Raw genomic sequence first — 27359 nt, forward strand, 5'->3', positions numbered from 1 at the left:
TTGAAAGAAAGGATGGATGACCACTACTTGTAGATTCTTAGGTTGAATATGGGCTGAACTATCTTCCAGTTTCCTTATAACTTTAAGGTTCAATGAATGATAAAATGGATAGAATATACTTAAGAACATAAAAGCAAGAGAATGGATCTTCATAGGAGTACATGAGAATGGAGATGGGTAGGATGCTTCATATTTCTGGAGCTCTCTACTGTTTAAATCATACTTGTGTATATGCTTTGCCTTTGAAATACTCCGGTCAGGCCAACAGGGCATTTTCATACATGTGTGTATACATATATACATATACATACACACACACATTCATTTTTCCTTTGTATCCCAAGAGCCTACCACAGCTTCTGGCACATAATAAAAGCTCAGTTAACACTCGCTGAATTTGATTAAATACTATTTTAAAAAGATTAGTAAACTGAGTCTTATGGAAAATAAATAATCTTGCCAATCCTGGTAGCTGGGTTGAAATCCCACGTCCTTTAAAGCCTGATTTCCTCGGCTCTTCATCTTACAATATCTGATTCCCCAAGGGTTGAAAAGGTAGCCTGTTGTAAGACAGAAGGCGGCGCTGTCCAGCGGGAGACGAAAATAGGAACACAAAATTGAGGAAGTGGCTGGGATTGGTGCCCTGGTTGACCAGAGCTCCAAGAACATTTCCAGACTGTGTGCGGGAGAAGGAAGAGAGGTTGAAGGGAGGAACTTAAGAATAGTCAAAATGAGCCGATTTGATGGGCAAAAACCTATCATAGCTCCAGGGACATCGACCCCTGGGAGTACGCCAAAGGAATACTCGAAAGGAAGAGGCAGAAACCAAAGCGGAAACTGTGTGTAGACCCGGAACCGTTTCTAATTTACAATGCCTCCTTTAGATCTTTCTTTAGCCATTGTTAACTGATCCGGAAGGAGAGGGAGCGGAAGTAACCGGCAATTGGCTGAACATGGAAGGGCGGAGCTCAAGTCAAGAAGCCACCATCACTGCAGGATATGACGATACCGGAAGTACGGAAATAGCTGGCCAAGCTTCGCTCTGGCTTATTCCCTCGGTGGGCGTGGTCGAGAGGGTTGGGTTCACCTAGTCACCGCCTTCCCCACTTCCCTCAAAGCCCAGCCCCTCCCTTCCGGCCACAATCAACCGGTCGCCCCCTGCCGCCCCTACTGTGCGACTCGCACTACTGCGGCAGGTGTGCGGAAGCTCCGCCCCACTTCCCTAGCCAACTCCGACATCCGGGGCTTACGCCACAACCCCACCCTCCTGGAGCTTTCATCCTTCTCAGTGAGGCCTTGGTCGGGGTTTCATACGGCTCAACGTCCACTTCCCGGGGGCACTGACCGAGGTCGCCCTGGAGGGTCCCTCGCTCTAGGACACGGAAACTGGCACCCCCACCAGCGCTGCGGCGACTCCCGCCCTTGATCTCGGCCCCCGTGCCGAATCCCCGGGAGCTCACGCTCCGTCTTCTCTCCGCGCCCCCTCCCCGGGTCCCCGCCTTTCGCCCCTTCCCCACTCCTAGCATGTCCAACCTGCCGAGAGTCGTCCTGAAACCCCCCGAGGACGTTTCAGGCAGCGCCGCCCCGCCATGGTAAGTACCCGCTTCTTCACCTCCCCGCCCGTCCTCGGGCCTGGGCCGCGGCCCTTCCCCGGGGCGTCCCGGCCTCCCCGCGCCGAGGCTTCTTCCGTGGAGTCCCCGCCGCCCCCCGCTCTCGCGGGACCGTCGCCTGCGAGGAGCTCCGAGAGGACGGCCAACATGGCCGATGGCGCTGCGTGGCGGCGCGCGTGTCCGGCGCAGGCTTCTCGAAGATCAGCGGCAGCAGTCGTGGGAGTCCCGCCGAGGGCGGGCCCGGCCTGCAGAGCTTCGTGAGCCCGCAGCCCGCGAGGGCTTGGGGCGCTCCGTGGCGCGGCCCCCGCGGGGAAGGAAGCGAGCGCCGAGGGTCGGTCCCTGCTCTGAGCAGCTTACTGCAGAAAGAGAAGAAGGTGTCTCCCAGCCCCACCCGGGGCCGAGCGAAGTGTCCCAAGTGAGAGCCAGCCCAGCGGAGGGGGATGCTAATGAGGTGGGAGGGCTTAAGTCAGGGTTCCGAGAGTTGAGATTAGAGAATCCTTCCTGCTCAGTCTCCTAGGCGAATCAGAGGTGGGGATGCTGAGGAACTCCAGGTAGTCCTAGGTCCAGGTGAAGTTGACATTGAGTTAACTCTATGGGCCGGTGGCCGCGGAGCGCTGCGAGGCGTGGGCTTTTAGGTGCCTGGAGGAAGAAGAGCCGAAGAAGAGAAGGCAGATTGGGATGCCAGAAATAATGGCAACCCCGTTGAGATGAGTAGCCCAAGTACTATCTGGGTTGTGCAGATGTGGAAGCCGGCTCGTTAGAGGTTCGTACTTGATCCAGCCAGGATGAGACCCCATCTCTCTTGCTTTCTGACACCAAGTCCACTGTTCTTTCTTAAGAGCATTTGTGTGAAGAAACATTTTTTTCCCTAAATGATGCTTAACCAGCTCCCCGAAACAATTTACTTAGCATGTAAAGTAAGTTGTCCAGATCTAAAGAAACAACCTGATGGCAAGCAAGGAATTATTAGTGGAAATTGCTAAAATTTATGTGTGGTACCATAGAAAAGGTGTCCACAGCAATTAATGGAAGAAAATAAAAATACTAATTGAGTTCTAGGGCCTTTCCAAATATTTCATTTGATCCTTACAGCAACCCTGGGAGGTAGGCTATTATGAGCCCCATTTTACAGTTGAGGAAACTGAGGCAGACAGTAACTTACCCAGGGTCACCCAGTTAGTCTGAGGCTAGATTTGAATTCAAGTCTTCCCGACTCCTGGCCCAGGGCTTTGTCCATTGTCCTACCCAGCTCTGTCAGCTGAGAAAATTATTGAAGAGGCATCACTCCAGAAAGATGACACAGAAGTGATTAAAGTAAAAAAAATGTCAAGCTGCCCAGAGTCTTAAAATGTTGGAAGAAGATTCATACCTCATAGGGAATTGAATGGAAGATCCAACCAGTGGCGTCTCTCTTTGCCTCCCTTGCAAAATAAGATCTTTTCAAGGATAGACTAATGGAAGAAGAAAGCTGGTGATCATTTTCTTGGTCCTAGGCTCTCCTCAAAGGAAGAGAACCCTCATCTGGATATGGTTAGAGGGTAACCAGGAATTGGACATTGTCTTATAGTATGACCTTGGGAGGATGGCACAGTAGAGGGATTTATAGTTTCTGCTGTTAGAGGGTAGGGAAGAGAATTAGTATTTACCTAGTACTTAATATGTGCTAAGTAGGTGTTATTACCATCCTTATTTTGCAGTTGAGGAAACTGAGACAAACCAGTTTAAATAACTTGTCCATGATCACAAGTGTTTGAGACCAGATTCCAGGGCCAGTTCTATGTGGACTCTGGCGCCCCCCCACCTGCTTCAGATTGTGTGAGAGAGCAGAAACTAAGCTTTGGTTTATGACCTGCTTCAGTATTCCCCATAGAGCCTAACATAGTGCTTTTCATATGCATATTTCCTGAATGAATGTTCCCATATGTATAAATTTTAAGCATAATGAGAAAATAGGAAATGAGAAATATTAACTAAATACTAAAGAGAAAATGAGTTTTTTTATGATGAATAAGGATTACTTTTTTTGTATCTACCAAAACAGTATTCTTTTTAAAATAGAATATGTTCCTCTTACTCTTATTTTTCTTCTATTGCATTACAAATGTTTTAAACTCTGTTTTGTGTTAATAATATGATAGAGGAAAAGAATTTAATTTGTTGACCTATTTCAATTTTTTCATGTTTTTTTCTTTTTGTTAAATGTATTTAAGATTTGTTAAAAAAAAAGTTCAGCATTTTGCCATATTTAATCAGATTTTCTTGCATGTATCTATCTGTTTATGACTGTTCCATTTTACTCTTACCTATCCATTATTTTCATTGCCACAAGGGCTTTGTTTTTATTTATAAGTTTTTCTTTTCCTCATCCAGATGACTGTCATGCTAGGTTATGATGTTATGAAGCTTAGACTGAGACTAGATTTTGGGGACATGATCTGACATCATTTTGGAACCATATATCTTTTATTTTTAGTAGCTTTGGCAAGCTCTTAACTATTAATTCTATTTTATAACAGTTACAGTAAGAAAGGAAGATAAATCACATATCCAAATAAAATTTATCAAGTTACATGTGTATCTCTTTTTATAATTGTAACTTTTTCATGTATTAACCCATTTTCCACTTATTTATTAGTTTAAAAAAATGAGAGGTCAATGACTTGACCTAATGCTACAAATCCAGGTTTCCTGAAAGAACTTTATGAGACTCTCCATCTTCTCTTAATACTGTTTTTTGGTTGAAATGAGATGGTGCCAATGTTAGCTAGGCTTGTTTAGCTTATATATAAATTTGGAAAGTGTTAGGAAGAAGCTAAATAATGTAAGGTTTTGAAGTATATTTGGAATAAATTAAGTGTAGCCTTTTAAAAAAGTGAAAACATTTATTTAAGAGAGTGAATTATAAGCCTTGAGATTCATACTGAATGAATTTCAACTATTGGTGCTCCTGGCTGCTATCAGTAATAAGACATCATGTGAGACAAACATAATTTTGAGAGCAATTAGTCTTTGTGTTTTACGTCTTTTTTAGTCTTTGTTTTTTAAAATATGCTTTACAAGTGTTAAAAGGCTCCATACACTTCTTTGGGATTCAGAGTTCTCATATGTAAAATTAGGAGAGATTGGAGTAAATGATCTTTAAGTTCCATTCTCCTTCCATGGTTTTGAGGTTTATGTTTATTTGAGGAAGTATATATTTGATTCCATTTATCGCATATCTTAGTGTTCTGTGTTTTGCTTTTATTTTTAAGATTCTTCTCATCCCATTGCCAGGAAGTCAAAGTTCACTTTTTGTTCTAGCTAATAGAGTAAGTAAATGTTTACATACTGAGTGGCAGAAACTATTTTGCACCTCTACAGGGAACACTGAAATCGAGAAGAAAATGAACATTGGCTTTTTGCAGTGATTGAAACTATCACAATTAAGGAGAATTGTGCCTTTTAGAAGGCACATTGTATGATATATTTGGAGTTCCAAAAGGGTGCACAACTTGAATTTCAACAGTATCATTTCAAATAAATTTTTGTTAAAGAAATTGTATATGGTAGTATTATCCTCTATACAACTAATAACAAATTTAGTTTCTGTGCTGTATGGGGCTTCCAGTCTTATGGATAGTAGTGACAGACACTTATATGAGACAGATGAATAAAACCTCTAAGTCAATATATAAATAGTTTTTTTTTTAATTTTAGAGTCATCAGTAAGGACAGTATAAAACTCCTCAAAGCAATAACACTAATAACATACTTCTAATGGTTATCTGGAACTGCTGCTGTGGTAGTATTCAGTTGAACCAGCATTATTAACTTTCTGCTCTGTTAGCTCCCGGGGCCCACTACAAAAGAATTAAAATTTACAGTCCCCTGTTGTCAAGGGATGTATGTTGGGATTGTAAGAGATCACGATGAAGGAACTGGAAAACAGGCAAGCTGAGTAAGATCCAGCCATTATGTGACCTATGACACTCTTTTCAATTTCAAGAATTCTTTGATTTTCTGTGAATTGGATAGACAAAGTCTTAGGAGGTTTAGAGTTGAGAGAGCTGTTGTACACTGGGATGGCTGGGGATGGCACCTTAGATTGCCTTGAAGATAAAACAAGCTCTTATATGAGTATGTCTTTTAGAACTTGAAGGGACTCTGGTCATCTAGTCTAACCTGCTCACCTTACAGATAAGGAAATTGAGGCAGAGAGAGGTTAAATGACTTGCCTATGGTCACACTAATTTGGTGCTAGTTTCTATGCTTATTTTATATCATTCTCTTTGTATTCCAGCTACTCTAGCCTACTTGTTCCAGAAACAGTGTTCCGTGTCCCAGCTTAGAGTTTTTGTATCGGCTCTTTGCCCATGTCTAGAATACATTCCTTCCTCATTTCTGCCTCCTTGAGAGTTTCCTTCAAGTCTTATCTCAGATGTGATGTTCTCTGAGAAACCTTTTCTGATCTTTCCTGCTATTGTGTTTCCCTCTTCAAATTATCTTCTGTTTGTATATCCCTGAGTTCCTCAAGGGCAGGAACTGTTACTTTGTTTTAGCGTCTCCAGCAACCAGCACAGTGCCTTATACCTGAGCAAGACAGTGTTGAAAAACACCGTATGTTGTCCCCAGGACCTCATGGGCTACGATATCACTTCATAAAGAAAGGAATGATATCTTTGGAGTAGCATATTAGGTATAATGGAAAGATTACTGGACTAGGAAAAAGGAAGCGTGGGTTCTAATCTTGCCCATGCAGTGAACTATATGACGTTGGCAATTCAATTAATATCTCTTGACTTCTCTGCCCTTCAGTGAAATTTGTAGCATTGGACTTGCTGACTTGTGAGATATTCTCTTTTAGTGGGTTAATGATTCTAAGAGTTAAGACTGAGGGATGTTGGGAATCACTGAAGCAAATAGAAAAATATATGCTGAGGTAGGAGAACTAGGATTGTGTAGTATATTTGGAATGTGGGAGATGCCAAGTGGTGGAAGTGGTTACTGTTTCAAAATGTAGCCACAATCTGGGAAGAAGAATGAAGGAAAGGCTTTAGATATAATAGCATGTTGTTGGTGTCCTTTGAGGTTGGAACATCAGTAGGATTGCTGGAAAAGAAGCAGATTGCAAGAGGGAAAGCAATGGAAGTACCAGACAGAAATCATTCTTTTTAGAACTCAGTCTTTGTGGTAGCCCATTTTCATTGTTGACTCTGCTCTCAAAGTGTAGAGTGCTGTTGGGAGAAAGCAGTAGAGATCCCACTCTTGCTTTGTGAAAGTACTGGGGTAGCACTTGGGAGTATGAAATGGCATAAAATGGAATTCTTGCTCTCAAGGGGTTTGCTTTTTAATGGGAGAGTGAGAATATGCACATAAAAAGATAGATAAAATATATTTAATTAAATTGTTTTCAAGAAAATTCACTTCTTGGGGCAGCTATGTGGCGCAGTGGATAGAGCACTGGCCTTGAAGTCAGGAGGACCTGAGTTCAAATCCGGTCTCCTACCAAACACTTGATACTCACTAGCTGTGTGACCCCTGGACAAGTCACTTAACCCCAATTGACTAGCCAAAAAAAAAAAAGGAAAAGAAAATTCACTTCTTCCTATCTCCCCCTACTTTGAGAGAAAAAGAAAAACGAGCCTGGTTACATGGATATTCAAGCAAAAAAAAATTCCTGCATTGGACATAGCCAAAAAATATATTCCAATCTGCACTCTTAGTTTCTCACCTCTTTATCAGGAGGTGAGTAGCATATCGTGATTTATCTGGAAGCATAGTTGGTTATGGTGTTGGTCAGTGTTCTTAAATACTTGCTCTGTGGCTTTGGACAGGTCAGTTAACCCCAGTTTCCTTACCTGTAAAATGGGGATAATAATAACACCCATCTCCCAGAGTGGTTTTGAGAATAGTCCCTGACATATAATAGTCCCTGGTGCTCTTTTAATTTTAGCTTCATTGGTTTTATTTGTGCAAGAACTTTTTATTTAATTGAAATTGTCCATTTTACCTCATGTGAACCTCTTGTTTGGTTATGAATTCTCCCCTTATCCATGGGTCTCACAGTTAATTTTTTCCTTTCATCTCTAATTTGTTTATGATGTTATCTTTTATATCTACGTCATGTATTCATTTGGAATTTATCTTGAGATATATAGTGTGAGATGTTGGTTTTATGCCTAGTTTCTGATTGACTACTTGATGTTTGTTTCCTTTATTCTTTCCTTTCAATGTTGTTTGTCTTTACTATATTGTCATTTTTGTATAAATTTTTCCCTTGGTTCTACTAACTTCATTTTTCACCAGTCTTCTCAAGTTTCTCTGAATCCATCCCTGTCATCTTATCTTATAAGTGTGAAGTGGACCACGAAACTGTTTTCAATTTGTATTTCTCTAATTAGTAGTGATTTAGAGCATTTTATATGACTATTGATAACTTAGATTTCTTCTTCTGAGAACTGCCTTTTCAGATCCTTTATTGATTAGGTAATGGCTCTTATATAAATATGAATCAGTTCCCTTTGTGTTTTAGAAATTAGACCTTTATCAGGGAAATTTGCTGCAAATACCCCCACCCCCAAAAAAAGCCCACCATTAACTGGTTCTCTTTTAATTTTAGCTTCATTGGTTTTATTTGTGCAAGAACTTTTTATTTAATTGAAATTGTCCATTTTACCTCATGTGAACCTCTTGTTTGGTTATGAATTCTGCCCTTATCCATGGGTCTCACAGTTAATTTTTTCCTTTCATCTCTAATTTGTTTATGATGTTATCTTTTACGTCTACGTCATGTATTCATTTGGAATTTATCTTGAGATATATAGTGTGAGATGTTGGTTTTATGCCTAGTTTCTGATTGACTACTTTCCAGTTTTCCTGACAGTTTCTGTCAGATAGTGAGTCTTTGTCCCAGTAGCTGGAATCTTTTGAGTTTATCAACACTAGGATATTGTACTTCTCTTCATCATATGCCTAATCTGTTCCACTGGTCAACCCCTCTATTTCTCAAGTAGTACCAGATTACTTTTTTGTAGTCTAGTTTGACATCTGATACTATTAAGGAAAAAGATAAAATATTGGAATGACATGTTTAAGAATCACATTCTTGGGTCAACCAATAAGTTCTATAGGAGTTGACTGGAGGGATTGAGGGGAAACGTTCCAGGTAAGCAGAACTGACTGCAGTATGTATGTGGAATGAGTTTGGCAAGAGCAGGTGATTCATATAGAGAAATAATAATAGTTGGTATAGAGATGAGGTTGGAAAGGGAGTTGGGGACCAGATTATGGAGAGCCTTTAATGCTAAACTAAGGACTTTAAAATGATGCTTAAAGCTGATTCATTTGTTAATGGTAATATTAGATGGTTTGGTGGGTTTGAGGGAAAGCCCTGGAAGCTCAGAGACTCATTAAGAGATTACTATAGTAGCCCAGTTGCAAGAGTGCTTTCTGTGGGATGGGGAAGGTATGGATGCTGTCCACCTTGTTAGGGCCTTTGCAACTTCCAAGTGGTTGTTTGCTTTTTTTTTTTAAATGAACTGTATGTACTGACTCTTCTATTGGTCAAACAGTATTTATTCAAGGACTGTATTTATTCAAGGACTGTTAATCAGTAAACATTTATTAAGTGCCTACTGTGTGCTACTAAATGCTAGGCACTGTGCTAAGTACTGGGAATACGAAAAGAGGAAAAAAAACAGTTCCTGCCCTCAAGGAGCTTATAATCTAGTGAAGGAGTCAGCATGCAGACAGCTATTACAAAATACTCTGTGTACATGATAAATAGGAAATAATAACAAGAGAAAACACTGGAGTCAAGAGAGGTTAGGGAAGGCTTCCAGTAGAAGCCTTAGTTGGGACTTAGAGGAAGCCAAGGAGATCAGTAGTTACAGCAGAGGAGGGAGAATGTTTCAGGGCACAGCAAGAGAAAATACTTGGAGCCAGGGGATGGAGTATCTTGTTTATGGAACATGCAGGAGGCCATGCCACTGGATCAAAGAGTGTGTATCAGGGAATAAGATTTAAGAAGACAAGAAAGTTCAGAGGGGGCTAGGTTATGAAGGATTTTGAATGCCAAACAGAGCATTTGGTATTTGCTTCTAGAAGCAATATGAAGCCACTGGATTTATGGAGTTGGGGTTGACGTGGTTGGACTTGTGCTTTAGGAAAATCATTTTAGTGGTCCAATGGAGGATGGATTGGAGTGGGTATATGCTTGAGGGAGGCAGACACCATCCTCCCCTCCCCCAACCAGGCTACTGAAATAGTACAGCTATGAGATGAAGGGGGCCTGCACTGGGGTGGGGCAGTGTCAGAGGAGGGAAAGGTTTGAATTCAAGAGATGTTGCAAAGGTAAAATTGATAGTCCTTGGCAACAGCTTAGACATGGGGGGGTGAAAGATAGTGAGGAATCCAGGATGACCCCTTATGTTCCAGACACTGTATTAAGACTTGGGATTATAAACAAAAGTGAAAAAATCTGTATTCTTAAATAGTTTACATTCAGTTGTGAGAAAGAACATAGGATATGTATTTCTGTGTATGTATATACACACATAGATGTATTTACAAAATAAACACAGGATAATTTTGGGGGGAGAAGGGAGGTACTAATTGGGTCAGTGACGAAAGGCTTCATATAGAAGATGGTATTTGAGTTGTTTAATGTGCAGTTCTCTAATTATGAATGATTCAGAACATTTTTTACAGTTTTTTAAAATTGGAAGTCTTCCTTTGAGAACTACTTCTTCATGTATGTACTTTATCTATTAGTGAATGGCTCTTGTTGCTATAAATTTGTATCATTTCCCTATATATATTGGATATCAGGCTCATCTGGGAAATTTGCTGCAAATTTTTTTCCCTAGCTAACTTTTAGTTTTAGCTGCATTGATTTTATTTGTGCAAAAGATAAAATTTTATACTATCAAAATTATCCATTTTTCTTCTTTGATCTTCTCCATCCCTTATTTGGTATTGAACTCTTTCACTACTCATAGTTGCAAAAAAGTATTACCTTCCTTATTCTTCTAATTTGCTTATTATATTCAGTTGGAACTTAGATTTCTATATAGTATAAGGTGTCTATCTAAACATTTATTGCGTAACTGATTTCCAGTTTTCTCAGTAGTTATTGTTTAATAACTTACTCAAGTACCTGGGGTCTTTGTTCATATGCTTCTGTTTATTTTTTGACCTCTCTTCTTTTGGTCAGTATCAAATACTTATTCTGATTACAGCTTTGCAGTATAATTTCAGATCTCATACAGCTAGACCCCTTTCTTCTTCTTTTTTTTTTTTTAAGGCAATTGGGGTTAAGTTACTTGCCCAGGGTCACACAGATAGTAAGTGTCAAGTGTTTGTTCTGAGGCCAGATATGAATTCAGCGCCAGGGCTGTATCCGCTGCGCCACCTAGCTGCCCCCTAGACCCCCTTTCTTCTGACTTTTTAAAAAAATTATTTCCCTTGTATTTTTTTGTGGTTTCCGTTCAGCCACAAATAGGGGAAGACATAGTCTTCTGTGGAATATTGTTTGCAAAACCTGTCACCTAGTAAGGTCATAAAAATTTTATATGGATGCTAAAGTAGGATAAACCTAAAGATAGAATTATTAATGCTATTTTTCTTTATCATCCTTTTTGGTATTAAGGTCTAAGATTTTTTCCCCCAGCTCTGGTATTTTCTCTTCCAAAAGATACTTTGTGAATTAAATCCTCAATGCCTTGACAGTTGTCACCCCAGCCACACATCTCCATTTTCTACACTGTTCTAATCTAGCTCCTTTTCTCTTCTTGGTTCTTTTTAGTGCTATTTCTACCTCATCTATAAACACATACAGGACTGTGATATTAGACTACCAGTGTGATAGTTCTACTTTCCTTGATGATGAAAAGAATTTGCTATAAAAATCTTTGAAGATATTTTCCATCATTTTGAAATTTGTTTTCCTCCTTGCGGTTTCATTTTTAAATACCTTTCAGATGATTTTACATACTTGCCATGCTTTTAAAAACTGGTTTTACTCTTCACTGCTTCTCTGTTTTATGAGGCAGTATAGCTCATAACCTTTGACTATGCTTCTTCATGAGTTTTTTTTTTCAAATTAGCTTAAGTCCTGCTTTTATATTGCCCTGGTATACATTTCCCTACATAAGTCAAGTATTTCCCAACTTAGATACTTTTAAAAATTTTGGTTTCTTTGTTATAATGGTTTATATTTGTTGAACTCATGTTATTATTATAATTGGTGTCTGTCATTGCTCTCAGTTGTATGCCCTTGTTTTCTTTTTGTTTCCAATGACTTCAAATACAGTAAACAAGCATTTCTTAAGCACTTACTATGGGCCAGATACTGTCCTGAGAGCTGGGAATATAACTACAAATAGAAAGAAAGATCATCCCTTCTATTAAGGAGCTTACGTTCACATAGGAGACAGATAATAAATAAAAAGTTGAAAAATGGTGGTGGGAAGGATACACAGTTCCCGGTTTGGTAGACAAATCCAGAGTTGGTAGTGGAATTGGGACAGGAATAAAGACATGTTTAGCCTGGGTGCTTTCTTTAAAATGGAGGTTCTGGGAGGAACTAGCCAATCAGAGGAAGGGGCAGAGTATACTCCCAGTGTAAGAGTCTAGGGGTGAAGGGAACTTCCATACCTGGCATGGTAGAGATAGTCCTGTGAGTCCAGAGTGGACCCTGGAGAAAAATCAAGATAAGTCTGGCCTGGACATTTTCCTTGTATATTATGTCTCTTTTTTATTCTTACAAATTTGTACAGATTTTGATTCTCACAAATTGGTATTCTGACTGTATAAACAGCTGATAGAGAAATGACTCAAACATCAGTGAGTCATTTCCTACATATTAAAATATAGCTTCATTTTTTATGATGTTATTTAGTACTTACCATGTCCAACACCTGATTCTTTTCTTAAAGAAAATATTCGTTATGTATAGCTGTTAGCCTTCAATGTAGCCTACAAATCTTTCATTCTCTTTCATTCATTATTCCTGATTCATATTTTCCAAAATATTTTTCACTGTCTTCAGCTATTTCTACTTTTGCTTTGAAGTCACTGAGTAACAGTATTTTTGAGTTGGAGGAGCCAAAGATTTCTGGATTAGTCAGTAAGCATTTATTTAGCACTTATAATGTGCCAGGCACTCTACAAATTGCTAGGTATATGAAGAAAATAAAAAAACACTGTCCCTGCCATCAAAGAGTATGTATTCTACTGAAGGAGACAATGTACATAAAGAATATGTATAGAGCTGATGATGGTGTTCTGAAAAGACCTGGTATTAGCAGTTGCAGGAGGTAGGGGGAAGGGACTGGACAGGTTTCTTGAAGAAAGTAAGATTTGAGCTGAAATTATGTGGTGAAAGTGAGTGGTAAAAGTACTCCAAACATGGAGACTATCAATACACACTCAGTGCTTAGTATAGTGCCTGGCAGAGGGGTGGGGCATCTGAGGCCTTGAAGCCAGATGTGGCCTTCTAGGTCCTCAAATGCAGTCCTGCAACTGAATCCAAACTTCATAGAACAAATCTCCTTAATAAAAGGATTTGTTCCGTAAAACTTAGACTCAGTCAAAAGGCTGTACTCTAGGACCTAGAAGGCCACATATGGCCTTGAAGCCATAGGTTCCCCAACCCTGGCCTACCATGTAGCAGATGCTTAATAAATGCTTATTGATTGTTTGACTGGAGATGGGAGATGTAGTGGTATATTTGAGGACTTACAAATAGGCCATTTTAGTTGGATTGCAGAGTATGTGGAGGGGAGTAATGTGTAAGAAAACTGAAAAAGTAGTCAAGGACTGAGTTATAAAGAGTTTTAAATGCTAAGCAGAGGCATTTATATTTGATGCTGGAGGTACTAGGTAGCCACTGGAGCTCATTGAGTATAGGATTGATATGGCCAGACCTATACTTTATAAACATCACCTAGGTAGCTAGGTAGAATTTAGATTGGAGTTCAAAGAGACTTGAGGTAAGGAAACCAATTAGAAGGCTGTTACCATAGTCCAGTGAGAGGCGATGAGAACCTGAACTAGAGTTGTGATTGTCTGAGTGCAGAGAAGAAAATATATACAAGAGATTTTATGAAGGTAGTCAGGTGGGAACCATGTCTCAGTGAAGGTTAGAAGATGGAAGGAGTGAAAAAGAATGAGGTTAAAGATGAAAGCATGTTGTCATTTATGAAGCATTTATTTCAGAAGGCACAATGGAAGGAAGGTACAGGCAGACCTGGAGTTTTAGGACATTGAGGGGAGGAGAGTTAGGTAGATGTGAGGGAGTGTCAAATCAAGAATGTGGAATGGGGTTTAAGATCACTGGTATGAAGTAGTTACAAGGAACTGAGCAGTAAGTCCAGAAAGAATATCAGTGGTTGGAGGGAAGTTCAGTGAAGATGATAGAAGATTAGACTGTTCAGTGACCTCCCCTGAGGTTCATTCTCTTGGCCGATGGAGATACTGTATCTTGGGTGCCCTCAGGAAGGCCACCACACAGCAGAGAGTGTGTACATGGAGGTTTGGGATAATGGTCAGAAGGCCTTGCTTGTCCTGGAAAATGCCCTGGGAGCAGAAGAAGGAAGAAGAGTTGATCATAAGGCAGTCCAGCACTGGAGAAAGTCTTGGGCCAGGTGCTGCCTGGAGTGGAAAGGGAGTAGTGACCCTCCCATTCCTGGGGCAGAAGGCCAAGGAAGCCAGCAGAGTTTTTCTGGTGGGGGAAACTTCCTTCAGTGCAGATCAGCAACTTGAGTTGAGCAAGTGGCTTTGGGGCACTAAGAGGTTAAGCGATTACTCAGGGCACATACTATGTGTCAGGGCAGGGACTTGCGCCCAGTAGTCCTGATTCTCCATTATGCTGTTCTGCCTCTTTGTCTTGACTTAATTTGAAGGGTCTTATTGAATTAATTGATTTCTGTATCTCTTCATCATTTGTAATAGGGATTGATGCATAGGTTCAAGCCACTTTTCACCCCGCTTCCTTATCTCTCTCTCTCTCTCTTTTTTTTTTTTGGATGGGGCAATTGGGGTTAAGTGACTTGGCGCAGAGTCACGCAGTAGGTGTTATGTGTTTGAGGTTGGATTTGAACTCAGGTCCTCCTGACTCCAAGGTCAGAGCTCTATCTACTGTGTCACCTAACTGCTCCACCCCCTTATTTCTTAACAGAAATTCTTATTTCCTACTTAAATTACACACACACACACACACACACACACACACACACACACACACACTGATATTATCTATCAGGCACTCCCTCTTCTATACTTTTTTATTTCCTGTCCCTGCAGAACTTTTCACTCCCTTCTCTCCTCCATTGTCCCAGCCTTGAAAGAAATAGAAGTAGATTTTATTGCTAAGACCAAATCCCAGTATGAACTTGATGCCATTACCTTCCATCTCCTTCAAGAACTTGCTCTTTCAATCATTTGTACACTGGTTCTATTTTTACCACCTATATACATGACTAGATCTTCCTTAGCCTTTAATGGAAAACAAAATCCAAAACTTTCGCTTGACTCTTCCTTTCCTAAAAGCTGTTGTTCTAGATATCTTCTAGTTTTTACCACCAAACTCCTAGAAAAAGCTTTTTATACTCATTGCCTGTACTTTCTTACCTTGTATTCATTTTTCAACCCATTAAATCTGATTTCTGACTCCACCACTCAACTAAAATTCCTTTCTCCAGGGTATTTCTCCTTATTGCCTAATCCTATGGCCTTTTTTCAGTCCTTATCTCATGACTTCTTTGCTGTTTTTGAATTGTTGACTGCTGTCTCCTTCTAGATATTCTTTCCTCCCAGGGTTTTTGTGACACTGTACTGTTCTCTTTCTCCTACTGATCTGATTGCTCCTTCTCAATCTCCTTTTGCTGGATCCATATCCTTTCTCCTTTGCCTAGCTCTGTCCTGGGGCCGTCTTTTTTTCCCTTTCTCTTCACTCTCTTGGTTCTCCTATGTGACTTACCAATCCCTCTCAAGTCTCTTTTGCTGAATCGTTATCCATATCACCCCCATATCCACAAAAGTGAACGTACCTCATATCTCTTTTCTGAATGTTCTTCTCTTAACTCTCTTGTACTCTTTTATTTGGTGACCTCATCCTTCCCCATTAATTTAAAAATCGTGTCCCAAATCTGTATATCCAGCCCCAGTTTCTTTCCTGAGTAGCAGGCCTATACCATCCAACCTTTTTGGACTTTTGAACTAGTTGTTCCATAGGTATCTCAAAGTCAGCTTGTCCAAAACAGAACTCTTGTTTCCCTCCTTCACCCCTCCCTGGGCCCCAATCCACCCACCTTCCAAAGTTCCCTTTTTCTGGTGAGGATACTTCCATCTTTCTATTCACTCAGGTTTGTAACCTTGTAACCATATGGTAAACCTTCAAGCAAAAGCTGGATGACAACTTATCATAATTAATGGAGTAGATTTTTCTTACAGTAGATGCCTTATAAGGGCCTTTCTTTGCTCTGAATATAAGAAGTCTAATTCCTCCTCCACATAATAGCCTTCGTCTACTTGAAGACTGCTTTCTTGGCTCCCCTTAGTCTTTTCATTTTAAAATATATCCAGTATTTTTGACTGGATGTTCATATAGCATGACCAGTCTTCTCATTATCCTGGTCACCTCCCTCTGGAAATACTCCAGTTGGTCTATGCCATTCCTAAAGTCTGGCACCCATAACTGAACATAGCACTACATATTTGGTCTCATTAGGGAAGAGTGTGATGGGTCTACTAACTTCTTCCTGCAAGATACTAACGTATTATTAAAAGCACCCAAGATTGTCTAAGTGGGATAAGGCTAGTCTGATGTGACCTGTTCTAATAATCATGTCAGCTTTATCTTTCTCTCTCTCTCTCTCTCTCTCTCTCTCTCTCTCTCTCTCTCTCTCTCTCTCTCTTTCTGTTGTTAGTTGACTGGTAGATAAGGGGAATACATGGATACAATATCTAGACTTCAGCAACATATGTGATAAAGTAATTTGGACAGATTTAGAGATGTGAGCCAGGGGTTCTATGATTATGTGGATTTGGTTGAATGGTTGAATGACTAGATCAAAACTAAAGAATCAAATGAAGGGTGTGGATTTGATGGCCTCTCAGGTCTGTGCTAGTGCTCAGATCTATAATTCAATGATCCTGTGGGTTGAGGTATTCATAAACGTCAATGAAAGGAATAGACAATATAGCTATTGTTTTTGATGATGTAGTTAGCATCCAAGGACATCTTGACAGGTTAGAATGATGGAGTAAATCTAATGAAGTGAAATTTAATGCATATAAATGTAGAGTTGCATTCTTGAGCTTAAAGGTTCCTTGCTAATATTTTCATATATTTATTGGCCTTCATTAGGTATACTCCATCACTTATCAACTACCAAATACAAATTACTTAAATGGAAGTTTGGTAATCATGGCCTCATCCTCCAATCAGAGAGGCAGAGGGTGGGGATAAGGTGGAGTCCCAAGGCTGATGAAATCTTGCAAGCTGATGAGGTTATCCCAATAATGGGATTGGAGCATGGTGAAGCCTTCCTGGAGCATGGTGGAGGTGTCCATCAGGGAAGTTCCAAAGTAGCATAGCCAGGTGAGAAAGGAGGAGATGTCTGAACTGAACTCTCACCTTAAATGGAGGTTTGGAGCATCTCAATGGGGAAATAAGGAGGGAACATTGTCCAGTCATGAGCTTCAGTCCAGACAAAGGTGTAAAGTTGTGATATGAGGAATGTTGAATGCAGGGAAAGGCAGGTAGGCCAGTGAAGTTGTAAGGTAGTATGTGTAAAGCCTGGAAAAGTGTAAAATGAGGGGATTGGATTTGGTGGCCTCTCAAGTCCCTTCTAGTGTTGATGATTCTGTGACCTTGTGGGTTTATGTCTTCAGTGACTTAGATGCAGGTGGTATTTAGTGGTACAGGTGGTCTTGTCACTGGATCCAGATTGTGAAGGGCTTTAAAAGTTGAACAGTGAAATTTGTAGTAGTAAGTAGTAAAAAGGGGATTCTATCTTTATTGTTCATTTTTCTATTTAGTTATGTCCTGCCTCACATTGTTACTTAATTCTTTAATGTGTTGATTCTGGAAAGTCTTTGTGTGTTCCTGAATGTCTGTCCTAGTGCTTTAGATATAAAATCCTTTTTTAATATTTTAAGGATTTGTCATTTCATTGGTGGGGATGTGGCTTCTACTGATGCTAATTATAACCCTTTTAGATGATCTTCTGTAATTCAAATAATTGATCACCCTGTGGCTTCTTTTGTGGTAATGCGTTCAAGCCTAGATAGACTGGTCCTAGAACAACAAACATACAGTCCATCTGTGGTCTCACTCTGAAGCTTTTGCAACTGGATAGAACTTGCCAGGAATTGATACTCCACTGGCAGTTTTTTCAAGAACCAACAGCCGCTTCCAGACTATAAGAAGAAATCAGAAAGGGACTTCAGTGGAGGTTACACAAAACAGGTGCCTCTTATCACAGAATATCAAACTTGAGAGTTGGAAAAGACCATAGCAGTTATCCCATACAGTAAAGGAATCCCTTCTATAACATGCCCAACAAGTGGTCATCTAGTCTTCTTTCCAAGCCATTCAGGTTCTGACAGCTCAGAGTTTTAGAAAATTTTCCTGACATCTAGCCCAAATTTGCTTGTTTTGCAACTTTTACCCATTGCTCTTGGTTCAGGCAAACCAAACCAGACTAGTCTCTTTCTCCACATGACAGACTTTCAAATACTTATAGGCAGCTCTTCGAAGACAGCTTTCATGTATCCCCTGAGTCTTTACTTCCAACCAAATATGTCTAGTTCCTTCAGCTAATTCTCTTATGTTATAGATTCAAGGCCCATCTCTGAGCATACTCTAGTGTGTTAATGTCGTCTTAAACCATGACACCCAGAACTGAGCAAAATACCCCAGATAAGTTCTGACAAAAAGTGAGTATAGTTGGATTATCAATTCCCCATTCCTGGAAGCTGTGCCCCTTTTAATGCAACCCAAAATTGCATTAGCTTTTTTGGCTACTACATCGTACTGCTGACTCATTGAGCCTGTGGTTTTTTCTTTTTTTTTCTGGCAGGCAATGGGGTTAAGTGACTTGCCCAGGGTCACACAGCAAGTAAGTGTTATGTGTCTGAGGCCAGATTTTGAACTCAGGTCCTCCTGAACCCAGGGCCGGTGCCACCTAGCTGCCCCTTCCTATGGTTTTTTTCTAAAAAAGTTGTATGAGACAGATCATATTGTCCTTTCAAGATATATTATAATTACAAAAATGTTTCATTTTTTCTATTTAATCTTTATTAGTCTTTTAATACCTTTTCTATGCTCAGTTGGGTCTTATAGCTCATTTGCAAGCAACTTTGAAATACCGTTTAGTAGTATTTAAGTGACCCTTTTATCTTTTAGCTGTATGTGAATATTCTAACTTCACAAGTTGTAGTACTGGATTTTTACAGACAACAGAAGATGGCAGCATTTCAACATGAAAAATTATGTATTCCTTCAAATACAAGAATGCAACACAGCTTTCCTAAGTTTTAACGTTTTGAATTTAAAAATGGCATTTTAAAAAATATCCAGCTTCATGTATTTCCATGAGTTCTGCTTGATCTCAAAGGGCAGAAGAAATGGCTGTAAGTTTCAGAGAGACAAATTTAGATTTGATGTCAGGAAAAAGCTAGCAATTAGAGCTGTCCGGAAGTGGAAGTGGAATGATTTGTCGTGAAAGGTGGTGGGTTCTCTCTCTGGAGGTCTTCAAGTATAGAGATTATGTTGTTGTAGGGATTCTTTTGTTTGACATTTACATTCAGTGGCTTCTGAGGTCCCTTCCAATTCTGAAAAATCTTTGAAGCTCAGTTAGCAAGAGTGGGTGCTACTGTAGATAGGGAGATGGGTAGATAACATGAAGATAGGAATAAAGAGTGCATTTTATTTCTTTGAAACACCTAATAAAATCATTTGGAATCAGGGCTTGGGGTAGTGAGCAGGGTGCCAAACCTTAAGAACTTTGAGGCAATTGGTAATCAGACAAGAAAGCTATCCCAGCATTTGTAGTCTATAGTTGCTAAGGACCAAAGAAAAATAATTGGTGTAACCCATGGATCAGAAAGGAGATGACTTGGTAGATGAAGGATCAAGAGTCAATTCCAATGGAAAGGGGAGAAAGCAAAGAAATCATTTAGTTCACAGGTCTTTGTATGTAGTAGGCACTTAAATGTTTCTGGAATAAATGAGAATGAAGCAGTGAGAAAAGAAAACAAGAGCTACCACATAGATGAGGAGGTAAGTTTTGGAGAAATAAGAGGGAAAGAATGTGGGGAAGAGGTAGTATAAGTGGGAAAATGGACCTTTCTCCCGAAGGCAATGTTGGGTACAAATGTGTCTCTCTATAAAGTAATTAAGATTTCATTCCCTTTTTTAGATCACATACAAGTTTTGAATTGGAACTGACTTACCAGCTGGTTATTGCTACTATTTGAAGAATAAAAATTGTGTTTTATAAGTGGTCAAATTTCCTTTTGCTTTATTAGCTTGAGAGCTAAAAATCACAGGAGTGAATGAAGAAATCATTGCTTTCAAAGATCATATTTGCAAATGCTTCTGTTTTTTTCAAAATAGAAACATGCACTTTGTCGTGTCTTTTATTCATTTTTATGTAATTTTTTTTTTAAAGTATTGCAGGCTGCATGTACCAAGTAGTTCAGACAACTGGCCTGGATGGAAAAAATCTTCTGAAATTGCTTCCAATTCCTAATTCCTCTGGAAACCTTATGCCACTAGTTCAATCTTCAGTCACATCTGATACTTCAAAGGGGAATATATCAAATCCAGTTCATGTTACTATTCAGACTCAACTTGCTAGCACTCCTACAACTGCATCCATTCAGTTTCCTGTTTTTCAGACAACCAATTCTGGGAATTATTTCCTTTCAAGAGCAGTTGATAAATCTGAAAATGTTAGAGTAACCTCTGTGGGGAAAGAAAGTTTGCCTTCAGTTTCAACAGCTCAGAGCAATGCTACGAAAGTTGAAAAACTGGCCTTGCAAAAAATCGCTGTTTCTCCTTCAACTACTCAAGGTGACACAGCATACATGTTAGTAAATACTAAGAACCTTCCAGTGACTGTGAAGTCTCCTGTATTACCATATGGGCACCATTTACAGATTCCAGCCAATGCTGAAGTAAAATCTGTACCAGCATCATCTTTGCCACCTCCAATTCAGCAGAAGATACTTGCAGCTGCAGCTACAAACACCTCAGGAACAACAGAAGCTTCAAAAGTACCAACTGTTATTTATGTGTCTCCAGTAAACACAGTAAAATCTGTAGTTTCTAAGACCTTTAAAAATATTTGTCCCAAACCTCCAAATCCTACAGAAGCTGCAAAGCCCACAGTTCCAAACACTTCAAAAACACCAGCGAAAAATCCTGCTACAGATGTACCTAATAATGAAGGCCAGCAATCTCGAGATACGCCAATGAAATGGGTTGTACGAGAAAATCCACAGTGCTCTCCTTGTCTTGTTCCTGTCAAGTCTTCAAACAACATGGCATCAAAAATCTTAAAAACACTGATGGATATGAAGAATGTTGAAACTAGTTCTCTTACTATGCCTTCATTATGTTCAGGCACTTCTAGTGGAACTCAAGCAAAAATTACTCCCATTAAAGATAATGCTTTGGTTATGTTTAATGGAAAGGTCTATCTGCTGGCTAAGAAGGGGTCGGAAGTTCTACCATCTCAAACTGATCAACAGAATTCTGCTGCTCCTGATGCATCACCACGAAAAGACATATCACAAATACCTAATTCCAACTCAGTGACAAAAATCACAAATGAGGTTGTAAATATTGTTTTGGCAAAAAATAAGACTGCCCCCCTGAAGGAGACAAGGTTAATTTCAGATACACAACTTGCTTCTGAGCCTGTTCCGAGTCTAGAGAAGAATAATAAAGTGGAGTGTACTTCTCTTTCTGCCCAAAGTCCACATAAGCAACCTCTCTGTCTAGAGCAGTATAAGACCATGCACATAAAACTAAACTTACCAGATGTGGTCAGTTCAACGCAAAATGCCAAAAAAGAAACAAGTGTCAGCCACACAAAAGATTCTTCTGATGATACAACTAGTACATCAAAACACTGTGTTTACACAGATCAAGGACCAAAGGTAAATCCTCCCAAGCCAAGCATATGTCTAATATATTTCTTTGCATGCATATTGAATTTTTTTTTCTCCATAGGGCAATGATTGTCGTCCATGTTGCCTTTTTCTCCCTCTTCAGAAACACTGGATGAAGTACTGATTTTGAAATTTATGGAATTGTGTTTTGTAGCAACCACTGGGGTTGAAGCATGCAAATAACCTGAGGGAACTGGAACAGGAGAGTGTAATTGACAAGTTCATGCAGAACCTTGCAGTAGAATCACTTTTACCAAGTCCTAAAAATAAGTACAGGCACTCTGGTCTGGAAGAGCTTAGGATTGACATTGCTTATTCAAAGCATAATTAGGTATTTTATATTTTAACCATAACTCTCTGATTTTAACATTAGGAATTGTCATCATTGTATGTTTAGGATTTTGTCTTAGATTATGTTTTTTGAGAAAAAGATATTCTATTGATTTCTTAAATTAGGCAGTAGAAGGAGGCAGTTAGCTTCCCTTTTCTCATTAATCTCTGCTGGGCCAGTCAGTTCCTCAGTCCTTAAGTCACTGGTTCTATGAATAGATAGATATCCAGGGATAGGTGAATTAAGTGGCTCACTAGTACTAGGTAGGTAGATCCCCGAACTTTTCCTGTTTTCTCCTCTGAATATCTTTCCCTGTCTCCCTTAAGCTCAGCACTCATGAACACAACCATTCATATACATAACATTTTTGATACTTTCTTTGATTTTCTGTGTCTCTCTTCTGTAACAGAAGTTGTTGAATGGCTGGGGAAGTAGACAGCCAAGTTCTGACTGTTACTTGCTAGGCTGGTTAAACAGGTCAGCTTTTCTAGATATTTTAATTTCCTGACGGTGATGAATTAATTTAATATTTCTTAACTGTTGTCATTCACTTACTTTTTAATTTCATCTGTAGTAGTAGTAGTAACAGTAGTGGTAGTAATTACCTGTTACTTTTTTGGTGTAGAATCAAGTCAGACTAGTAAAAATATAATTAAATGAGAAATTGCAGGGGACCTTTTAAGTTTCACACTGTGGAATTCAATTTTCAGAATGTGGGTGGTAGTGCAAGGATTTCCTGTACCTAGCCTAGCCATTTAGGATTTTAAAGCATGCTGTTCTCTTTTATGTAAGATGAGGTAATCACTTAATTGCAGGTCTGTTGAAACAGCTTGAGTAATTTACAGCATTGTTCATATGTTGTATTCTGTCTCTGATTTTAGAACCAGGGTGAGATGGCGTTTGTATTGGAGACACATACTCAAAGCAGAAATCGAAAGGAATCATGTTGGAGGGAGTATGCTGAATTAAGAAAGACTTTTGGTATCACAAAAGATTTGAGAGTGCGCCTCACCCGAATTCCTCTGTTGGACTCCACAAGTTTATATTCCCCTAGCAGTTTGACAAACAGTATTTCTTCCAAAGAGTCAAAGATTATTGTGGATCTAACATCTGGGAAAGAGGAAGAGAGCCAGGAGGTAAAAGAATTTTAAAATGTCTTTTCTAGGTTCCAAAAAGGAACACAAATTTATTCTTTTAATATTCTTAAGATTTCAGCTCTTAGGAAAAAATAATCAGAAAGTTCTTGCTTGTGTTTTTAAATACTTGTCACAGAAAATAGACATACACATCCCACATTAATTTTTTGGAAGGTTGTAGTACATGTAATCTTTTAATGTATGTGATACTGTACTTAGTGTTTTCTTTTTTAATTATAAAGCTAAAAAAGACACTCAGAGGTCACCTAGACCATTCCCGTTTCCAGGCTGAACTGTATCTAAAATTGTTTGTATAGATAGGTGTTCATCTTACACTTAAATTTTTGTGGCAGCAAATTCAGCAGCCTCCCTCAGTAAAACTTTTAGGACATAAAAAAGATTTTTGGCTCAATAAGGACAAGCTTTCTAACTAGAGTGTACTGCTTTAGGAAGTATTATAGAAATATCAGTTATTATTCTTTGCAGATGACATGAAACTAGAAAGGATAACTAATAAGTTGAATGAGAGGTTCCAAAAAAGTTCTGAGTTACATTGATTTTTAGTTTTTATTTAAATTTTTATTAACAAAAGCTTATTTTCTCTCCATCTTAAGTCTCTTTTACCCTGCCCAAGCTTACCCCATGGGATAGGGAGAGGAAAAACCCTTGTAACAAATATAAAAACTAAGCAAAATAAATTCTTGAATTTGTTGTCCCCAAAATAATCTGTCTCATTTTACACCCTGAATCTGGAAATGAGCAGTTTGCTTCATCAGTTAGTCCTCTGGAATTGTGGTTAGTCATTGGATTAATCAGAGTTCTTACATCTTTGAAAGTCATTTTTTCTTTACCATGTTATTATTATATAATTGGTTTTCTGATTTATTCCCTTCACTCTGCATCGGTTCATGCAAGTTTGAGCCAGACTTAGTAAGGTAATATTTCACACTTCAATGTAAAATCTTACAGTCAGATTAAAAGAAATGACTTTCATAAATACAAGTTGGGGGAGAAGCAGCTGGACAACAGTTCACTGAAAAGACTTGAGGCTTTAGTGGACAGTCACCAAAATAAATCAACAGTGTGATATGGTAATGAGGAAAGAAAATATGATCTTAGGCTGCAGCCACGGGTGGCAAGGGAGATAGTAGTTTGACCAGACTCTGGCCCAGTCAGACTGCATCTGGAGTAGTGCGTACAGTTCTGGGTGCTGCATTCCAGGAAGTGAATGGACCAACCAGAGCAGTGGAGGAGGGCAGGAGGATGAGGAGAGTAAAAATCGTACCAAAGACTGGATGGAGGAACTCAAAAAGTTAGTTTCAAGAAGAAAAAAACTTAACAGGGGAATGATAATTGGCTTGAAGGACTTTTATGGAATGGGAATTGTACTTCTTTTGATTGGCTTCTGAGGGTAGAACTAGGAGATGGAAGTACTAGACAGACAGATTTTGATTCAGTAAGAAAAAGCTTTTAGGCATAGCTGTCTCAAAGTAAAGTGGGCTGTTTCTTGAGGTTGTGGGGGCCCAGTGACTATCAATTTTAAGTAGAACTTCGATGACCACTTATTGGGATCGTGTTGTACAGTGGTTTCTTGATCCCTCCGAACTCTTGAGTTTCTAACCATTGCTTTCTTTAGGTCTAAAGTACATCTATCAGTTAAGATCAGAGGGCGTACCCAGAAAATGAAATAATCTGACCTTGGCATCAAAGGCCTGTCTTTGACATTTGAAGGGAAATGTGTGAGGTTATGTATTCAGTTTTCTGCTCTGCTTAGAAGCAGAGTATTCCACAGTAAACCCAGTTCGCAGTGATCCAGATACGTTCCGCATGAGTGCTGGGGGAGGAAGAGAAATGATCATTATGACCTGTCATGTTATTTTACTGCTTGTTGAGGATGAGACAGTTACTCACATTCTCACTTTCATTTCTCCTCCATCTGCTTTTCTTCATGCTATTCCCATCCATAGAAGAGGACGAAATTAAATTAATTCATAAATTTTCATTACTCTGTTTTGGTCACAGTTGTTTGATTTTAGTATGAAAATATGGACTAATTATTCTCTAAGAATATCAATAGAGTGTAGCTTATCTATTGTGTTACCATACATTAAAATAGATAATAGTCTTTTCTGTTCCTCCTGTCAAAAAAGTAAACAGGAAAAGGAAAGAAATAAAAAAGCTTTGTGGGGAGGTGGGAGAATTGGAGGGCGTTATGCCCTTCCCCATGCCATAATCTGACATAGGTAATAACAAGGTGAGGTCGTGGCAGACTGATAAAATTCAAGGCAATTTAATAAGCATTTATTAAGTGCCTCTTATGCTAGGTGTTGTGTTAGGCATACATAGACAAAAAAGAAATAATCCCTTTACTGAAGGACTTTATGTTCTTTTGGGAGGAAACAGCAGATATTAATTTGATTAATACAGAGTGTTTTTCCCTACTGTCAGCTGTGTTAAACTGTTAGTGTGATGTAAGTAATGCCATTTTTGTTTTCTTTTGGAATTTAGCTTACATTACAACAGGACTTGGATAAGAAAAGAAAAGCAAAAACTGTTTTGAAGGTGGACAGTACCAAGAGGAAGAAATTGGGGAATGATGTGAACCCATCTATGGACACAGGAACTGATTACGCTAGTCCTCAAATTCTTAACAGTATTTCTCCTGATTCAGCTTTATTGCCACAGAGTAATAATAATAACCTCATTGGTTGCACGGAGTGCAGTGAAGAGAATTCTTCTGAGCTAGAACCGCATGCTCAAGGTGACCTCGACAGAGGTGCAGATAGTCCAGCCTCCGTTATTTTTGAACAAGAACTTCCAGATAGTCAAGATTGTTATATTGATGATAGTTTCCCTATGACATTGCCAGAATTAGATGAAACTATACGAGATGAAAAAATAAAAAGACTTAAGCAGCTACTGAAAGAAAGAGAAGCAGCTCTTGAAGAAATTCGTAAAAAGATGCAGCAAAGTTAAAATGTGGCTGTTGACTTGAAATGATCTTAATGAAGTGTTTGTTTCCCCCTTGTTGTTTTGTATAAATTATTTAAATGTACAGATGATCTGAAAGCTTTTTTGAATATAAAGCATTGTTTTTGTCACTGAATTATTGAATGTGTTAAAAAGGGATAAAAGAGACTGAAGTAGACCTGTTTGTTCTAAGTAGTTCTAACTTGGAATATCTCAAATTTGTCTTAGATGTGATTTCTTTTTTGTAATGGAAAATTTGATACTTTTATATAACTTTAATTTGAACTTTCCAACTCTAAGCTTGTACAGTTGTCATGTTGTGTCTTTTGGATATTAATTTTCCAACAATTAATTTTGATAAGACTCCAGAAATGCTGTGTCTGGGAAGAACATCTGACCTCTGTTCTTAGCTTTGCCACAGAATTCTCTAGATAACTTTGGGAAAGTTGCTTAGTGATTTATGTGGTTTCCTTATCTGTAAAATGAAGATAATAATACCTGTTCTCCTACCTCACTCATATATTGACGATTGGGTGATACATACATACATACATACATACATACATACATACATATATTTTTTTACTCCATGGAAGGAAGGTATTAACAACTACAATATTTAAATGTTAGAGTTTTTTTCCTTAAAGATGAGGAACTTACCTTTTGTAGCTTTTACCAGATTGCTTAATGTGACCCAAAACATTTTGGAACCAGGCATTAGAAAATATTGTGTCCTTGAAGTGGGAATTTCCATTATGATTGGACTGTTTCCTTTTTTTTTTCTTCTAAATACACCTGAAGTGGCATATGAAGCATAGGTTGATTAGTAACCATTCTTTAATGCATAGTCATTGCTTTGGATTGTAATAAACTAACTATGTAGTACATTTTTTTAAATTACAAGAAAATATTTTATAGTTGCTGTTGAGGTAATTATTGATTTTAGAATAGCTTCAAGCATTGGGGGTGGGAAATACTGGAAGGTGTCATTTTTCACTTAGTTACCAACAGATCCATAAGAGGAAGAATTGATTTTGGAGCCAGAAAAGTCTTCAAAAAGACTGAAAGTAATGTTTACCATCAGTCCCAGGAGAAGATTTCAGTGATGGTTTTAAACTTGACATTAAACAGCACCTTCCAGAAACA

The 27359-nt window shown here is 38.9% G+C and overlaps 1 protein-coding gene across 2 annotated transcripts; it reads left to right on the forward strand.

Annotated features, from left to right (window-relative positions):
- The first annotated feature begins 678 nt into the window (after positions 1 to 678).
- LRIF1 (ligand dependent nuclear receptor interacting factor 1) lies at positions 679 to 27359 on the forward strand. 2 transcript variants are annotated; one of them, XM_021001347.2, is made up of 4 exons: positions 681 to 1592; positions 20270 to 21764; positions 22989 to 23243; positions 25752 to 27359. In XM_021001347.2, exons 1-4 carry the CDS (start codon positions 1525 to 1527, stop codon positions 26217 to 26219), a joined length of 2286 nt encoding a protein of 761 aa, XP_020857006.1. In that variant the 5' UTR covers positions 681 to 1524; the 3' UTR covers positions 26220 to 27359. The 2 variants fall into 2 exon arrangements, with proteins under 2 accessions (XP_020857013.1, XP_020857006.1); XM_021001354.2 differs by lacking the exon at positions 22989 to 23243 and having other exon boundaries at positions 679 to 1592.

The sequence above is a fragment of the Phascolarctos cinereus genome, unplaced genomic scaffold (genome assembly GCF_003287225.1).
Source record: "Phascolarctos cinereus isolate Bilbo 61053 unplaced genomic scaffold, phaCin_HiC Scaffold_5;HRSCAF=322, whole genome shotgun sequence".
Lineage (NCBI taxonomy): Eukaryota > Metazoa > Chordata > Mammalia > Diprotodontia > Phascolarctidae > Phascolarctos > Phascolarctos cinereus.